This window comes from Capsella rubella, unplaced genomic scaffold (assembly GCF_000375325.1).
Source record: "Capsella rubella cultivar Monte Gargano unplaced genomic scaffold, Caprub1_0 scaffold_7, whole genome shotgun sequence".
NCBI classification, from domain to species: Eukaryota; Viridiplantae; Streptophyta; class Magnoliopsida; order Brassicales; family Brassicaceae; genus Capsella; species Capsella rubella.
Window position 1 is genome coordinate 7,127,777 of NW_006238917.1, and position 15,885 is coordinate 7,143,661.

At 36.1% G+C, this 15,885-nt stretch overlaps 5 protein-coding genes across 10 annotated transcripts; all 5 read left to right on the forward strand.

Annotated features, from left to right (window-relative positions):
• Positions 1 to 148: 148 nt before the first annotated feature.
• Positions 149 to 2,030, forward strand: LOC17879769 (carboxylesterase SOBER1). Its single transcript, XM_006284409.2, has 6 exons — positions 149 to 445; positions 787 to 839; positions 1,047 to 1,170; positions 1,274 to 1,395; positions 1,483 to 1,590; positions 1,677 to 2,030. The coding sequence occupies exons 1-6, from the start codon at positions 298 to 300 to the stop codon at positions 1,812 to 1,814; spliced, it is 693 nt and encodes a 230-aa protein (XP_006284471.1). The 5' UTR covers positions 149 to 297; the 3' UTR covers positions 1,815 to 2,030.
• A 57-nt stretch (positions 2,031 to 2,087) lies between these two features.
• LOC17880188 (probable carboxylesterase SOBER1-like) lies at positions 2,088 to 4,079 on the forward strand. Its single transcript, XM_006284273.2, has 6 exons — positions 2,088 to 2,411; positions 2,775 to 2,827; positions 2,997 to 3,120; positions 3,226 to 3,347; positions 3,439 to 3,546; positions 3,667 to 4,079. Exons 1-6 carry the CDS (start codon positions 2,123 to 2,125, stop codon positions 3,769 to 3,771), a joined length of 801 nt encoding a protein of 266 aa, XP_006284335.1. The 5' UTR covers positions 2,088 to 2,122; the 3' UTR covers positions 3,772 to 4,079.
• Positions 4,080 to 5,439: 1,360 nt separating this feature from the next.
• LOC17878217 (uncharacterized membrane protein At1g16860) lies at positions 5,440 to 8,454 on the forward strand. The gene is made up of 4 exons (XM_006283684.2): positions 5,440 to 6,438; positions 6,996 to 7,151; positions 7,271 to 7,482; positions 8,000 to 8,454. Exons 1-4 carry the CDS (start codon positions 5,671 to 5,673, stop codon positions 8,190 to 8,192), a joined length of 1,329 nt encoding a protein of 442 aa, XP_006283746.1. The 5' UTR covers positions 5,440 to 5,670; the 3' UTR covers positions 8,193 to 8,454.
• A 2,567-nt stretch (positions 8,455 to 11,021) lies between these two features.
• Positions 11,022 to 13,658, forward strand: LOC17880527 (F-box protein At4g22280). 5 transcript variants are annotated; one of them, XM_023778978.1, is made up of 4 exons: positions 11,022 to 11,270; positions 11,819 to 12,775; positions 12,948 to 13,091; positions 13,161 to 13,658. In XM_023778978.1, exons 2-4 carry the CDS (start codon positions 11,921 to 11,923, stop codon positions 13,425 to 13,427), a joined length of 1,266 nt encoding a protein of 421 aa, XP_023634746.1. In that variant the 5' UTR covers positions 11,022 to 11,270; positions 11,819 to 11,920; the 3' UTR covers positions 13,428 to 13,658. The 5 variants fall into 5 exon arrangements, with proteins under 5 accessions (XP_023634746.1, XP_023634744.1, XP_023634745.1 ...); XM_023778976.1 differs by lacking the exon at positions 11,022 to 11,270 and adding an exon at positions 11,277 to 11,513; XM_023778977.1 differs by lacking the exon at positions 11,022 to 11,270 and adding an exon at positions 11,277 to 11,416.
• A 246-nt stretch (positions 13,659 to 13,904) lies between these two features.
• On the forward strand, positions 13,905 to 15,847 carry LOC17877778 (F-box protein At4g22280). 2 transcript variants are annotated; one of them, XM_023779056.1, is made up of 4 exons: positions 13,905 to 13,994; positions 14,152 to 15,080; positions 15,285 to 15,428; positions 15,502 to 15,847. In XM_023779056.1, exons 2-4 carry the CDS (start codon positions 14,238 to 14,240, stop codon positions 15,766 to 15,768), a joined length of 1,254 nt encoding a protein of 417 aa, XP_023634824.1. In that variant the 5' UTR covers positions 13,905 to 13,994; positions 14,152 to 14,237; the 3' UTR covers positions 15,769 to 15,847. The 2 variants fall into 2 exon arrangements, with proteins under 2 accessions (XP_023634824.1, XP_006285297.1); XM_006285235.2 differs by having other exon boundaries at positions 13,915 to 15,080.
• The last annotated feature ends 38 nt before the right edge of the window (positions 15,848 to 15,885 follow it).

Sequence of the window (15,885 nt, forward strand, 5' to 3'; positions counted from 1 at the left end):
AGGGCTGCAGCTAATATACGATGTCGTTTCAATCATAAAGCGAACAGTCAAGGGTAGTTTAGTCATTTTAGCTTCTTAACTCCTTGTCCCATTTGACTTTTGTTCTTTGATTGAAGTCGTCGCGAAGACTTTGAGAGAGAGAGAGAGGTCACACTATAGAAATGGCAAAGATACAGGCGATTTTAACATGCCAAGGAAGAGGAATACACAGACGAAGATCTCGTTCTTCTCTCTCAGGATCACGCTATATATTGACCATTGCTTTCTTCCGATTCGAACCTTTGGTTATCAAACACCATGGCTCGAATCTTCATCTTGTGGCTTCACGGTTTGGGAGATTCTGGACCTGCCAATGAACCTATCCAAACACAATTCAAATCCCCGGAACTGAAGAACACTATGTGGCTCTTCCCTTCTGCTCCATTCAATCCGGTTACTTGCAACAGTACTAACCTTCTTACCTTTTGTTGTACTTCGATTTGTATATTCATGTTGATTGGTTTCGTCTTTCATGGTTTATGGTTTGATTTGATTTGGTTAAAGGGTATGGTTTATTTTCCTTGGAGGAAGTTGCATGATTTGCCTGTGTTTGGTGATTGATTTATAGTAACTAGACTAAGCTGTTTTGGTTGTTTCGTTTGATGAAGTAGTTCTGCCACTTCTGTTCATTTTAAAGAGATTGGTAAAATGCTAAACACAGGACTGAGTGAAATGTATGATTGAACAGTTTGATTATATGTGTAGTATCTGATGGTTTCATGCCTCTTAATGCTCTTTCTTGTACAGATGGTGCGGTGATGCGTTCTTGGTTTGACGTCCCTGAACTTCCTTTTAAAGTGGTATTTACTTCTCTGTTCTCTCTTGATCTAATGTCTATATGATATTATATTATGACTTTGTGTTACTTGTTTTCTAAGCTGGTAGCTCCAAGTTCTACTTTTGGCTTGTTAGACCTTGTGAAGTAATGTCCATAATTAGCACTTGTTTATCAGACTTAAGAACAGACCGATCTTGCATTTCAAAGTATGTAACTTTTGTGTGTGTAGGGATCTCTAATTGATGAAAGTAGCGTGGTTGAAGCAGTTAAGAGCGTGCATGCTATTATAGACCAGGAGATTGCAGAAGGAACCAATCCAGAAAACGTTTTTATCTGTGGATTAAGCCAAGGAGGTGCTTTCTCTTTTCCCACCCTTGGACCGTTTTATATCTACCTTAAATCCACTTATATCTTGAGAATCATGTACTGTTGGCTCCTAATAAGATCTTCTTGCAGGAGCATTAACTTTGGCTAGTGTTCTTCTTTACCCAAAAACTCTTGGAGGAGGAGCAGTCCTAAGCGGATGGGTTCCATTCAGTTCTTCAATCATCAGTCAGTTTCCCCAAGAGGCTAAGAAGGTTCATCACTTATGTTTCTTGTAAAACATTGATCTCATATCATTGTTTTATTTTAGTTTCTGAGTCATCAGATTTTGCAATATGCAGACACCAATCTTGTGGTCTCATGGCACTGAGGACACAATGGTACTCTATGAAGCTGGTCGAGCTGCTATTCCTTTTCTCAAAGAAGCGGGTGTTACCTGTGAATTCAAGGTAAATATTCAATTCAATACTCTTTTTTATGCATGATACAAAACTAATGTACCAATACTGGTCTGATGAGACTTGTTTCTCAACAGTCATACCCTGGTCTCGGGCACTCGATCAGCAATAAGGAGCTGAAGTATATAGAGTCATGGATTAAGAGACGGTTGAAGAGTTCGTCGCCTACTTGTCTTCAACTTAATTGTCTTAAGGAAATGTTCCAGTCAAGCTAATAATTATAACTACATGTCGTCTATGAAGACAAGAAGAAGATTGACAATTCTAAGCTCATCCTCTGGTTTGGTCTCTGGAGTTTGTGATTGTATTGATTTGAAAACTATGTATATGCAAACATTGGACTACATTTGCAATCTTGAGAGTATGATGAAAAACATAAAACATAGCCAAAGTCTTCTAAAGAATTTGACACTGGGGACATTTTAGTCATTTATGATAGTCTCTTGACTCTCTCCTAGCTTCATCTTTTACGGAAAAAACAAAACTTTTTGAAAGATCGATCTCCAAATAAAATGGTGAAGGGATGCGAACAAGTAGACTGACGAAGCCGATCGTTCTTTTCACGACCGCACTATTGAGCAGTGTCTTCGTAATCTTCTTCTTCCAACACAAACCTTACTCGCCATCTATCTCTTCTTCTTCTTATTCACGGAACCCAGACTCAATGGCTCGAACCTTCATCTTGTGGCTTCACGGACTTGGTGATTCTGGACCTGCCAACGAACCCATCAAAACGCTTTTCAGGTCCTCTGAGTTTAAGAACACTAAGTGGCTCTTCCCTTCTGCTCCATCAAATCCAGTCTCCTGCAATTGTACGATTGACCTTTTACTTTCTTAATTTAGGGATGGATCATTAGAGTTGGTGTGTTGTGCGTTTCGTTCTTCTCTAGGTTTTGATCAGTGTTAATGAAATGAATTGAGCTGAAAGCTTTGGCTTATTGCATTTGGGAAATTTGCATATTTTCAAGCTTCAATTCGAATTTTTAGGTCTCCACCTCATTTTGGAGAAGTTTGCTATTTGACATTATTGTGTGTGTCTTGAGTTTGGGATCTAGCATGGTTTTGAATATAAGCTTGCCCGTTTTTGTCCTTCCTCATCCATTGTGAAGAGATTGGTCCTTACTAAAGATTGTGTCTTCTCTTAAGTTATTTGGCTTTGATTTTGTCTTGTGCAGATGGTGCAGTCATGCCTTCTTGGTTTGACATCCCTGAGCTTCCTCTTACTGCGGTAAGTGGTAACACTTCTTCACAATACTTACTGCTTAACCAATCAGTACTTGTTAAAGTAGAATTTAAGGTTTATAAAGTAGAAAGAACAGATTCTTCTTACATTTTAGGGAGCTGGCTCTGTTCTAGAGGTTTTATATGCTATCAAGTAATCAACTTTTATGTGGTAGGCCTCCCCGAAAGATGAAAGCAGTTTGCTTAAGGCAGTTAAGAACGTTCATGCTGTAATAGATAAGGAGATTGCAGGAGGAATAAATCCGGAAAATGTGTATATCTGTGGATTTAGCCAAGGAGGTGATCTCTCTTTGCTCTACCATAGTTACTCATTACCATGGATATACTTACTAATATAAAAAAGTCTACAATGTGTTTGCGACTCATGAATAAGATCTTCTGCAGGTGCATTAACCTTGGCTAGTGTTCTTCTTTACCCTAAAACTCTTGGAGGAGGTGCAGTCTTTAGTGGATGGATTCCATTCAACTCTTCGATCATCAATCAGTTCACGGAAGATGCTAAAAAGGTTTGATCTGTTTTTTCTTATAAAGGGTAAATGTCAGATCTTCTCGTCACTGTTATTTGGGTTTCTGAGTCTCCAGATTTTGCATATGCAGACACCAATATTGTGGTCTCATGGAATAGATGACAAGACTGTTCTATTAGAAGCTGGTCAAGCAGCTCTTCCTTTTCTTCAACAAGCTGGTGTGACTTGTGAATTCAAGGTATGATTATGAATTCAAGCATACAAACAGAGCAGTCAAATCCAAATACTGATCACATGGAAAGATCTTAGACACTGATTCTTGAGAATGTATAACTGAAGAGAGATGGTTTGTCTGCAGGCATATCCGGATCTTGGACACTCGATCAGTAATAAGGAGCTGCAGTATCTGGAGTCATGGATCAAACAACGGATGCAAAGCTCATCTTCTTCTTCTTCTTCTTAAATTGGTTTCAAAAGGCAAGATTGCACTCAAGGTAACAACCTAATAGTTAGTTATCAACGATTAGAAGAACAATGATAACATCAGCTCATCTTCTTCCGATCCAGTTTCTCAGTAGTGAAAACCGGTTTAGATCTGTCTTGTTTCGTTTGGTTATGGAACTTTGTGTGTTTTGCCCATGAATAGTATAAACACATACAATTTGCCAAGTCGAAGTTTTAATTAATGTGTCCAAAAAAGAGAACAGTAAATGTCTTTGTTAAGAGCCCAGTGACATCATATAATAGTTTTCAAACATGTTGTGAAAATAATGTTATTGACTGTAACTATACCAAATGATTTATCGTTGGAAAAAGAAAGACAAGCAAGAATTGTCACCATATGAAGAAAGATCTGAATAATGAAAGTTTATGTGTAGCATAGCATCATATGTCGATATCTCAAAGTTTTGAAACCATATATAAACGTAGACAAAAAAAAAAAAAAAAAAAAAAGAAACCATATATAAACAGCGAGAAAAAAACATATTAAAAATAAAAAGATCCGACCAAAAAAGAACACAAAAAATCCAAGTGAGTTTGCATGGTCTGTTCCCTTGAGGGTATTTTCGTCAATGCATCTTATCTCCCATTTGCGCCCATATCATCATCTTCTTGGATTCTTCCCTTATCAACCCACCGACTATAGATTTCCAATAATTACCCCTTGGCCACTTCTAATATTACAGAATCTTTACACTATAGTGACAGCTACTACAGAATCTGACTCCAAAAAAACAATATATATAGTGATGCTTACTAGTATTATATTTTGAAGTTTATTATTATTATACTCTAAAAAATTGATACAATATTTTTCATCAGTCTACTAACTCTACTTATACTGTACTGTATATATAACTTTTTTTTATAGTAGCTTTCAATTATTGCAATCATTCGAACTTTAAAAAATGCTAATTAGCAATTTATATACAATTAGATCACGTGTGGTGTATATTAGAAAGTAATGTTTTTGAAATTCACAGTTTATACAGTATATATATGTGTGTGTGTGTATGCATGAACTTGTTATGATTAAATGAAAGCGCTGGCATTGGGCCGTTGGATATGGTCCTACTCCTACCCCAAAGATGAGTCTATTATTTTTCGTTTCGTTAATAACAAATCGAATCTATCAATTCTTGTGAACACCAAACAACTAAACTCTAATAATCATCTTTTTTACAAACTATTAAAATATAATAATAATACTACTAACTATAGTGTCCATATTTAAACTTTCTTTGAAGCTTTGTATTGTAAACAAGGGTCAAAAGCTACTTACACACTTTTTGTTTTACCAATTCTCGAGGCAAAGATATTGGAACATTGATACGTGTTTTTTTGCAATCTATACAATGACCATAGACTATGTGTGTATAAAGTCGTTGGATTATTTTATTTTCGAAATTCAGAATTGGAAAATTTGAGTGTAAAAAGATTAAAAAAAACGAATAATATGGGGGTAATTTGTAAATGATTTAAAACAAAGGTTAAAAAGTGTAAAGTTTAAATTTAAAAAAGCGCCAACTATTGTAGGCGATTACTGTTACAAATCAACCAATCAAAAAACAAAAAGCCTTTCTAACTAACTTAGCCTACTCCAAAGATTCACGCAATCGCCTGTTTTAAGAAGAACACACACAGTGGCAACTTCGTAATAACATATCCCTGAGTTACACCTTTTTCGTCATTTCACATCCTTCGTCTTTCTTCTTCTCTCCTCCTCTCCACCTTCACTGCCACTCACACCTACACGCGCGACTACTCTCTCTCTCTCTCTCTTCTGAAGCACTCAAAGAGTAAAGTTTTCTCTCTGCATTTTAGCTTTATCTCTCTCTCTCTCTCTTCTCTGTCTATACAAATGGCGGGTCGGATCCAATCCCACCAGCTGCCAAATGGACTCTACGTATCGGGAAAGCTCGAGCAGCCAAAAGAGCGACCACCGACAATGGCGGCTCGTGCTGTCCCTTACACCGGAGGCGACATCAAGAAATCCGGCGAGCTCGGGAGGATGTTCGACATCTCCGTCGTCGATTCCCAAGGTCCGCCGCCGTTAATCGTCGGTGGTAATAGCAGCGGAGGAACGTCGAGGCTTCAGGCGCCGCCACGTGTCTCTGCTTCTTCTTCGAACCCTAATAGTGGATCCGTTCGATCTGGTCCCAACTCTGGCTCGGTTAAGAAATTCTCAGGTCCGCTCTCTCAGCTTCAGCCTACCGGTTTAATTACCTCCGGTTCTCTCGGTTCTTCGGGTCCGATTTTGTCCGGGTCTAGGCGGTCGGGTCAATTGGACCACCAGTTGAGTAATTTAGCGTCGAGCAAGCCCAAATACGGGTCGTCGGTGACGAGCCTTAACGTAGACCCGGTTCGGGTCGGGTTTAAAGTACCAAAGGCGGTTGTTTGGGCGGTTCTCATTGTGGCGGCGATGGGATTGCTTGTGGGAGCGTTTCTTACCGTGGCGGTTAAGAAACCTGTTGTGATTGCGGCGGTTTTAGCGGCGGTTATTCCAGCAATCGTGGTTTTGATTTGGAATTGCGTTTGGAGAAGAAAAGGATTGTTGAGGTTCATCAAGAAGTATCCAGATGCTGAGCTTAGAGGTGCCATTGATGGACAATTCGTAAAGGTTACAGGGGTAAGTTAAAACCTAATTTTCAAAATGTTAAAGATCCCTCAGTGTTAAAATTCCAGTTTTAGTAAGTGACTTTAATTATTCTGATCAAACTAAATTGCTTTCTAATTTAGCTTTTTGATCATTTTCAATTCTGGTGAAGTTAAAATGTCGTTATCATCATTGGCTTTTTCTTATGGATGTTATATTCTTGGATCTCTGTTTAGTTTTTGTTTTTGCTCCGTTATGTTTCTGGGTGCTTGATGATGATTTTTTGGTTTTCTCTGCGTTTTGAAATTTTATATTATTAAACGATCATCAGTTACAAAACTAAAGTATGCTGCTTGTGGTTTATCATAGATTTATAAATGGCTTTAATGAAATTAAGACCATTTATAATTCGACAAATTGGAGTCACGGGTCGTCAACAGCTAGTTTAATGCGTTGGACAGACCATTTATATTGTCTGAAATAACAATGTTGCTGGAGATATGGTAAAAAGTGTGGTAGTGTGGTCATTGGTGTATTTCTTATTTGCTTGAAATGTTGAAACTTTTTGTTTCTTTTTTTTTTGTATGTAGGTTGTGACATGTGGGAGCATTCCTCTGGAGTCTTCATACCAAAGAACACCGAGATGCGTTTATGTATCCACGGAGTTGTATGAGTACAAAGGTTTTGGTGGAAAATCCGCAAACCCAAAACATCGATGCTTTTCTTGGGGATCTAGACATGCTGAGGTTAGTTTCTTTTTCTATCTTTGTAATGGACCATATAACACTTGTCTTAGTGACTTGGTCAAGTTTCCATAATTCTATATGACAAGAAAAGATGGTTAAGTTTGATGTTTCTTTGGCAGAAATACGTCTCGGATTTCTACATCTCAGATTTCCAATCTGGATTGCGGGCGCTAGTAAAAGCAGGATATGGATCAAAAGTTTCTCCTTTTGTCAAACCGGCGACAGTGGCTAATGTAACAACGCAGAACAAAGATTTATCACCCAGCTTCTTGAAGTGGCTGTCAGATCGTAACCTTTCAGCCGATGACCGTGTCATGCGCCTCAAAGAAGGGTATGCGCATCTTTATATTTTTGTGTCAGAGTCACTGTCCAAACCTTAAAATCTAGATCTTACCTGAAACTACCCAATATACGACCTTCTAAACCATGATTCCAGTATGATCAATTGAAAGTTCATACTCTGAGACTGTTGATGTAGGCGTTTCCTTTGACTGGTAGCGATGGATTTTTCTTCCACACTAAAAGTCACAATCATGGAAAAAGATGTGATAAAACTTGTATAGTGGGAAGAAACCCGTTAACTTTTGTCAAAGTAAACGGCTTAAACATCTCACATCAGTGTTTCATAAATCTGAAGTTAATTAAAGGGCTTAGATTCTTAGAAGGTTGAATTAGGACTAAAGTTAGTGAGACCCAGAAGTCACAGTTTTGTTAGTACAAAGGAAAGATCATTTTTGACTACTCTCATCATGGTACATTGCACTCAAGAAAGCTCATTAGCTGCATGTTTGCAATGAAAGGCCCTCTGTTACTGATTTGAATCATATTTGATTGTGTGTGATGATCAGATACATAAAAGAAGGAAGCACGGTGAGCGTGATGGGGATGGTAAGAAGACACGACAATGTGCTGATGATAGTTCCTCCGGCAGAAGCAGTCTCTAGTGGCTGCAGGTGGTGGCACTGCCTCCTCCCGACCTATGCAGATGGCCTGATCATCACCTGTGACGAGAATCAAAACGCTGATGTCATTCCTGTCTAAAAACCAAATATGTATGTAATGCTTCTTTTGCCCGATATTAAATATATAAATGCTACAAGAGTTAGGCTCACGAGACTGAAGAAAGAAGAGAGGGATGAGAGGAGAGCCAAATTGGTTCAAAAAAAGGAAACCAAATGGGCTTTGCCTTTTGCGATGATCCTATTAGTTTTTTTTTTGCCCCTTCTATGGGGTTCATGTGTAGATAAAGCACCAAAATGTAAATGCTATTTTCTGTTTAAAATAATTATTATGTTTCCATCTACTAGTGACTAGTGAAAATAGGCATGTCTTGATGTGATGAATCTCTGTATCTATACTATTAATTGGGAAAGACAACTTGAAGCCAAACACCCCCTAAGTGAAAAAAAAAATTTCATGAAATATATTCCAGTTGCCAAACAGAACTATTGACAGCAAAAAAAAAAAAAAAACAAAAAAACAAAAACAATCTATATTTATGGAAATCATAATAATCTTTTACCATAAAAAGTAGACAATTAAATTAAAAATTAAAAATATGTAAACATGTCTATTTTGAATATACATAAACATATTTAATATTAATTTAATATTTTAATATAATTTCAAAATTAATAGTATAGATATATAATGAAATCTAATAAAAAAAATCATCATATATCTAAAAAACAAAGATAACATTTTTTTAGATTAATAAGATAAAAAAAATATGTTAACATATGAAATAATCAACTAATCAAATTCTACATAGTATATATACATAACTGATCATATCATCAAATTTTAAAAAATTATATAATTTTTAAATATAAATAAAAATTAAACAAATCAATAATTAAATAAAATCATGCGAATAAACATTTTAGATCACATAAATTTCTTATTTTTACATAAAAAATATTCATATTCAAAAAGCAATCTAGCAATTAAAGCACAAAAGATATCTACAAAATGTATCATTAATTCAATTAGTTAACAATTTTTTATTTGGTCAAACAGTTAGCTTATGATTATTCTAAACTTCTTTTTTCTTATTAATTTCACACAATCTTAAGAAAATAAATCTTCATCCATTGGGAATTTGCATATCATTACTATTATCAAATATTAAATAATTGTTTTATCAAATCATTAACTACATTTTGAGATTATAAACATATAGAATTTCTATTAGGATTAAAACTAAATAACAAGTGGATATATCACATTTAAATGATTTTAACGACTTATCACCAATTTTTAAATAATAAATGGATTATATTTTATGATTTAATCTAATTGAAAACAAATAAAATGTCAAATTGGTATGATATAATAAATAAAGATGATCTTGATGTACCTTATCACATTGGTATGATAAATATTTGGATTTAGTCATGCTGTAGTAAAGATAATCTTGATGTACCTTATCAACCATATAAAAGTTTATAATTTTTCATATTTGAAAAAGGGTATTTTTGAAAATGGATTGAAAAGAGTGGTATTTTTAAAAAGGGGTACACCAAAAGGGGTATTTCTCAAAAATTCTCATAAATAAATATCTACAAACATTATCTCACATATACATACAATTTTAAACTATCCTTGAAAAATATGATATATAAGTTTTGGATAACCGGTTGAAAAAAAAAATTGGTAGTTATATTTAATTGTCAAAATCTCAAAATATTGTACAAAATTCAACATTGGGACGTATAAATCTCTACTTTTGGACGATTATATGAAATTTTACATATATTAAAATAATATTTAGTTACATGTAAATGGTGTTATTTATTAAAAAAAATATAAACTTATAGGAATGGATACAAGACGGGAACTTATAATTCGAAAACAAACACTATCTGAATTATTTCTCATAAAAAAAAACATGATCAGATATAATTGTTATGAGACATGGTTATAAAGTTAAATTCACTTTCAACTTTCAAATATAAAACTACGAGTATGATACGGGGACATGTAATTTAAATTGCTAAATTTAATTTCCACTTTCCTATTTATTTTAAATATTTAGACATGATATGACGGGTACAAGAAGATAACGTATACTTCGGATAACAAAACTACAATAAATCTATGTATTAAAAAAATAGAAATACCTAAATCTTTAGAAAACAAAAAGGCTAAAACATGAATCTTTGAATTGAAAAAAGTAATGAGAAATAAAGATGAAACGGAAAGATCAATAAAATTAAAAATCGAACAAGGATTGTGTATGATAGGATTACAGACAATGCCTTGTGAATGAAAATGGTGGGAGCATGTGACTTAGATTGATAATTAGACTTTTATTAGTTTGATAAAAATAAATATTTAAACGCGGAATACGGGTATCCCGTCTAAATATTTTACCAAGTTTCTTATAATAAACATTGGCAAATGATTATGTTTTAAAAGAATCGATTACGGGACAGAAATTTTATGACAGATAGAAGACGGGACGGGACGGGACAGGGCGGGGTGGGACAGGACGGTTCAGGACAAGACGGAAAGGGACAGGACGGGTTTTCCATTCTAAACTACACATAAAACAGTTCAAACTAAAGCCAAACCCAAATCCGATTTAACATCTCTAAGCAAACAGTGAAATATTTTGATTAGTTTAAAAAATAAACAAGTAATATCATTTATCATTTAAATAATTTTAAAATTGTATTATATAATACAATATCTATATTTTACAAATGTGTGTCTATATATAGTTTATCAAATAAACTCATATAACAAAATTTTACCAAAATAACATCTACTTAACAAATCGTAATTTTGTAAAAATAACTTCGCACGTACGTGCGGGTCCATCACTAATACTTAATAATAAGGCGGTAAAAGTTTCCTTCTTATCAATTTCTAAATAAATAAAAAAATCAAATACAACGTAACAAGCCAGATTTTGCAATGGAATCAGATTTCTACTTGTGGGCCTCATTCAAAACCCGAAACTAAAGCCCAATAACGAATGACGTAAAAACATTTTACCCATTTACTCTCAATTAACAGCAGAACTTGTCGAAAAAAGCAGTAAAAAGTAAAAACACCAAACTCGAGCTCGCTTCGTTTGCTCTGTCCCTGTCTCTCGAGTCTCGACCCGTCCTGGTTAGTTTTCTAGCTCACCGTATGACTTGATTGAATTTTTGCTTCTTCGGATCCCATCGGATTGATTTGGTTGGTGTTTGCATCGAACTGTTTTGACTATTTTCTACTGCGATTGCATCGAGTTTATCGACTCAAAAGTTCTGAGGGTACTGAATTGAATAATTGGGTCTTGACGACATTTCGTTGTTTGCTTGTAAAGCTGAATACTTTATTCTGCATCTCTGCTTCCTTTGGTTTTAGCTGGTGGGTTTGTCTAAATTTCACTCTTTTTCTCCCTTCATACTGTAATGATTGAGAGATGAGAAGTATGGTTCTGACTTCTGAGCGAGAATCCATTGAGTTGCTTGTAAAGTAATATACTTTATCTTTGATTCTGCATTGATTTTAGCTTTTAGCTATGACTTCTGAGCGAGGATCCATTGAGTTGCTTGTAAAGCAGTATACTTTATATTTGATTCTGCATTGATTTTAGCTTTTAGCTTTTAGCTGCTGGTGGGCTTGTCCAAGTTTCATTCTTTTTTTCTGATGGAAGTTATATATTTTTTCAGTTTGATTCAAGTTAGTGGGTGATTTATCTACTTTGGTGGTTGATGCTGAGGATCTCTTGTTCAGATTGATCACGCCTGAAAGGTTTATTTAGGGTTTGGCATATGATGGATAGGATCAACAGTCTATCAGATGATATTATTTGCCAAATTCTATCTTTCCTTCCATTCAATAAGGCTACCTCAACATCTGTCCTCTCAAAGCGATGGCGTTATCTGTTTGCATTCAGACCGGATCTTCGTTTTGATGATCACGAATTGGGAGGAGGACCAAGTTTCATCGATTTTGTGGATAGAATATTGACCGTGTCTGGCAATTTCCCCATCAGAAAAATCTCGATAAAATGCTGCAAGAGTATCGACACTGGTCATATCACCCGCTGGATGGTCGACGTGCTGAAACATGGTGTCTTAGATCTTGATATAGAAATTATCTCCAATGATGATGTCGTTTTAGTGCCTCTCGAGATCTTCACTTGCAAGACATTGGTTGTGCTGAAACTCTCAAACGGGTTTGATGCTATGATTCCTGATTATGTTTCTCTTCCATCACTTAGGACTCTCTCTCTTAGCTCGATTTATTTCTACAATAGTGATTGTTGCGTTTTGGGAAAGCTTCTTTCTGCTTGCCCTGCCCTTGAGGAATTAACCATTCGTGGTGAGAGCTGGCAATGTATAGAATTCTGTCGCAATGTGTCCTCTTCCACCCTTAAGAAACTTACTATTACGCCTTCTTTTCGCTTCCACTATGACTTTTGGGACATGGCTTTCGATACACCGAGTCTTACCTACTTAGAGTACTCTGATTTAGTTCAAAAACACTATCCGTTTGTGAATCTTGAGGCGCTTGTTGAAGCTAAGCTTGATCTTGATTTATTTGGTGGTGGCAATCCAACAAATCTGATTAAGGGGTTAAGAAATGTTGAGGTCTTGGAGTTTTCATCTGGGGACACTAGTCAGGTAAAGAATGAACTCCCCTCTTTTTCTCTTTCTGTAAGATTTATGTTTTATTGCATAATGAGCATGGAGAAGAATTTTGGGAGCCCTCGTTCCGTTTTTCTTGAGGTTTTTGAATCTAAATATTGCAATTGCGTGATGATTGACTAAGTAATTTTGTTTTGTTTCGTTTCAGACATTCTATGATTTCCATGAAGCAATCCCAGTTTTCAGCAAGCTGCTTCGTTTATCTATTACAGTCGATAACCGCCACTACCATTGGAGAGCTTTGCCAATACTTCTTAAAAAATCTCCAAATCTACAGACTCTCGTCATCAAGGTATATAGCTAAAACCCCAAAGGCTTACCTGACAAACACAAAATCTCTAAGCTACCCTCTTGTGTTCAGGGTCCACTGTACGCCGATATATATGAACGAGAATATGGATTGTCATGTCCTGTGAGAGTATTGAAGATAACTGAGTATGGAAGAACAATCGGAGAGCTAGAGCAAATGAAACGTCTCCTAGAGAAGCTGCCATGTCTTGAGCTTGTCAAAGTTCGTGCATATGCAATAAACGACAAGGAAAAATCACGAATCACCAACGATCTGCTAATGGTTCCTAGACAATCCAATTGCAAGATCAAGATCAAGTTTTGTGAGAATACTAACTAGTACATGAAAGAAAAAAGAGTTTGTTACCTCCTAGTTCACTAATTAAGTCTCTTGGAACATAAATTACCTTCTAGTTTTACAATTGCTCTGTTTCGTAATGGTTTGGATGTGAATCAGAATGGTTGATTGGACATATATCTTTCTCATTTGACCGGATGTGTTGATATGTGCAAATCTTAAACTACCGCAAGTCTTGTTAGCAAGTGAATGCAAGTTCCTTTGAAGAAGTAACCAAGCATTTTGTGCGTCTTCCCTGCTCACGGTAACTTGTGATCTACAGCCGAGTATTTGGAACAGTTCTTGAGATATTTGGAAACAACTCAAAGTTGGAAACTTTACATATGAATTGATATAACATTTACACCAAAACCAAATATGTTAAGTTTCCAAAATAAAATCTGATAGTTAATAATAGAATGGCAAAAACCTAAGAAAGGCACGCTTCGTTCTCTCCCTCCGTCTCCACTCTCACCTTATGACAATTTGAACTCGGATCGGTTTGGTTGGTCTTTTGCATGGAATTTATCGTATTGACCATCTTCTGCTGCTGCGCTCAGATGTTCTAAGGTATTGAATTGATTGTTTGCTTGTAAAGCAGAATACTTTATTTTAGATGCCGCATTGATTTTAGCTGGTGCCTGGTGGGGTTTATCCAAGTTTCATTTTTTGAACAGTAGTCAATTGATGAAATTTATACCTATTCAAGTTTGATTCAAATTTACAGATTTTTGGATGCAAGCAATCTAGTCTCTCTATAAACTCTATTCAGATTATCACGTTTATTAGGAGGTTTTGGGGTGTGGCCAAAGGATGGATATGATCAACGGTCTATCAGATGACATTATTAGCCACATTCTATCTTTCCTTCCATTCAATGAGGCTACTTCAACATCTGTCCTCTCAAAGCGATGGCGTTATCTGTTTGCCTTCAGACCGAATCTTCATATAGATGATCAAGAAGTGGGTGGAGAACAAATTTTCATCGATTTTGTGGACAGAGTATTGTCCGCGTCTGGCAATTTCCCCATCAGGAAAATCTCATTAAAATGTCAAACGACCATCGACACTGGTCATGTCACCCGCTGGATGATTGACGTGCTGAAACATGGTGTCTTAGATCTTGACATAGACGTATTACCCACTGAGCCGATTTTAGTGCCTCTCGAGATCTTCACTTGCAAGACATTTGTTGCGCTTAAACTAGCACCTGCGTTTGATGCTCTGATTCCTGATTATGTTTCCCTCCCATCACTCAAGACTCTGTCTCTTAGTTCGATCTGGTTCTACAATCGTAATTATTGTGCTTTGGAAAAGCTTCTTTCTGCTTGCCCTGTGCTTGAGGAGTTAACCATTTATGGCGGGAGCTGGGAAAATCGAGAATGCACTCGCACCGTGTCTTCTTCCACCCTTAAGAGACTTACTATTCTCTGCACTGAGCGTTTGGATTACTGGGACATGACTTTAGATACTCCGAGTCTTGCCTACTTAGAGTACTCTGATATAGTTCCCAAAAACTATCCATTTGTGAATCTTGAGTCCCTTGTCGAAGCTAAGCTTGATCTCACTTCCACTGTTGGTTATAGCAATCCAACAAATCTGATTAAGGGGTTACGAAATGTGGAGACCTTGGAGTTAGCTAGTCGTACTTGTCGGGTAATGAATGATCTCTTTTCTTTTTTTCTTATATACGTTTTCATATTATTTGCATGAAAGTTACAAGTTTAGGACTTTCCAGTGTACTAGGATCAAAATCTTTGAGGTTTTTGGATCCAAAGATTGCTATTTGTTATTTGCTTAAGGCGATCAAGATCAAGATCCAAAGATTGCTTTCCAGAGTTAACTTTTGTTTTGTTTCAGGCATTCTGTAATTTCCGTGAAGCAATCCCAGTGTTCAGCCAACTATCTCGTTTATCTATTATAATTGATTCACTCTACCACCGTTGGGAGCATCTGCCAGTACTTCTAGAAAAATCTCCAAATCTACAGACCCTCGTCATTAAGGTATATAACCAAAACCCTGAAAGCTTATTGGAGAAACTCAAAAATCTCTCTCTAATCTTCCCTCTTGTTCCAGGGTCCATTGTATGCTGATAGATATGATGGAGAATATGGACATTCATGTCCTGTCAAAGTATTGAAGATAGCTGAGTATGGAGGAAAGGTTGGAGAGCTAGAGCATATGAAACATTTTCTAGAGCTACTGCCACGTCTTGAGCTTGTCAAAGTTCGTGCTTATGCAATAAACGACAAGGAAGAATCTCGAATTACCAACGATCTGCTAATGGTTCCTAGACTGTCCAATTGCAAGATCCAGATCAAGTTTTGTGAGAGTACTAAGTAATGCATGGAAAATAAAGAACACAGTAGTTTGTTACCTCCTACAGTTCACTAATTAAGTCTCTCGGATGTTTAAAACCGAATATACAGAGAAAGCAAGTTCACAAATTACTCTGTTTTA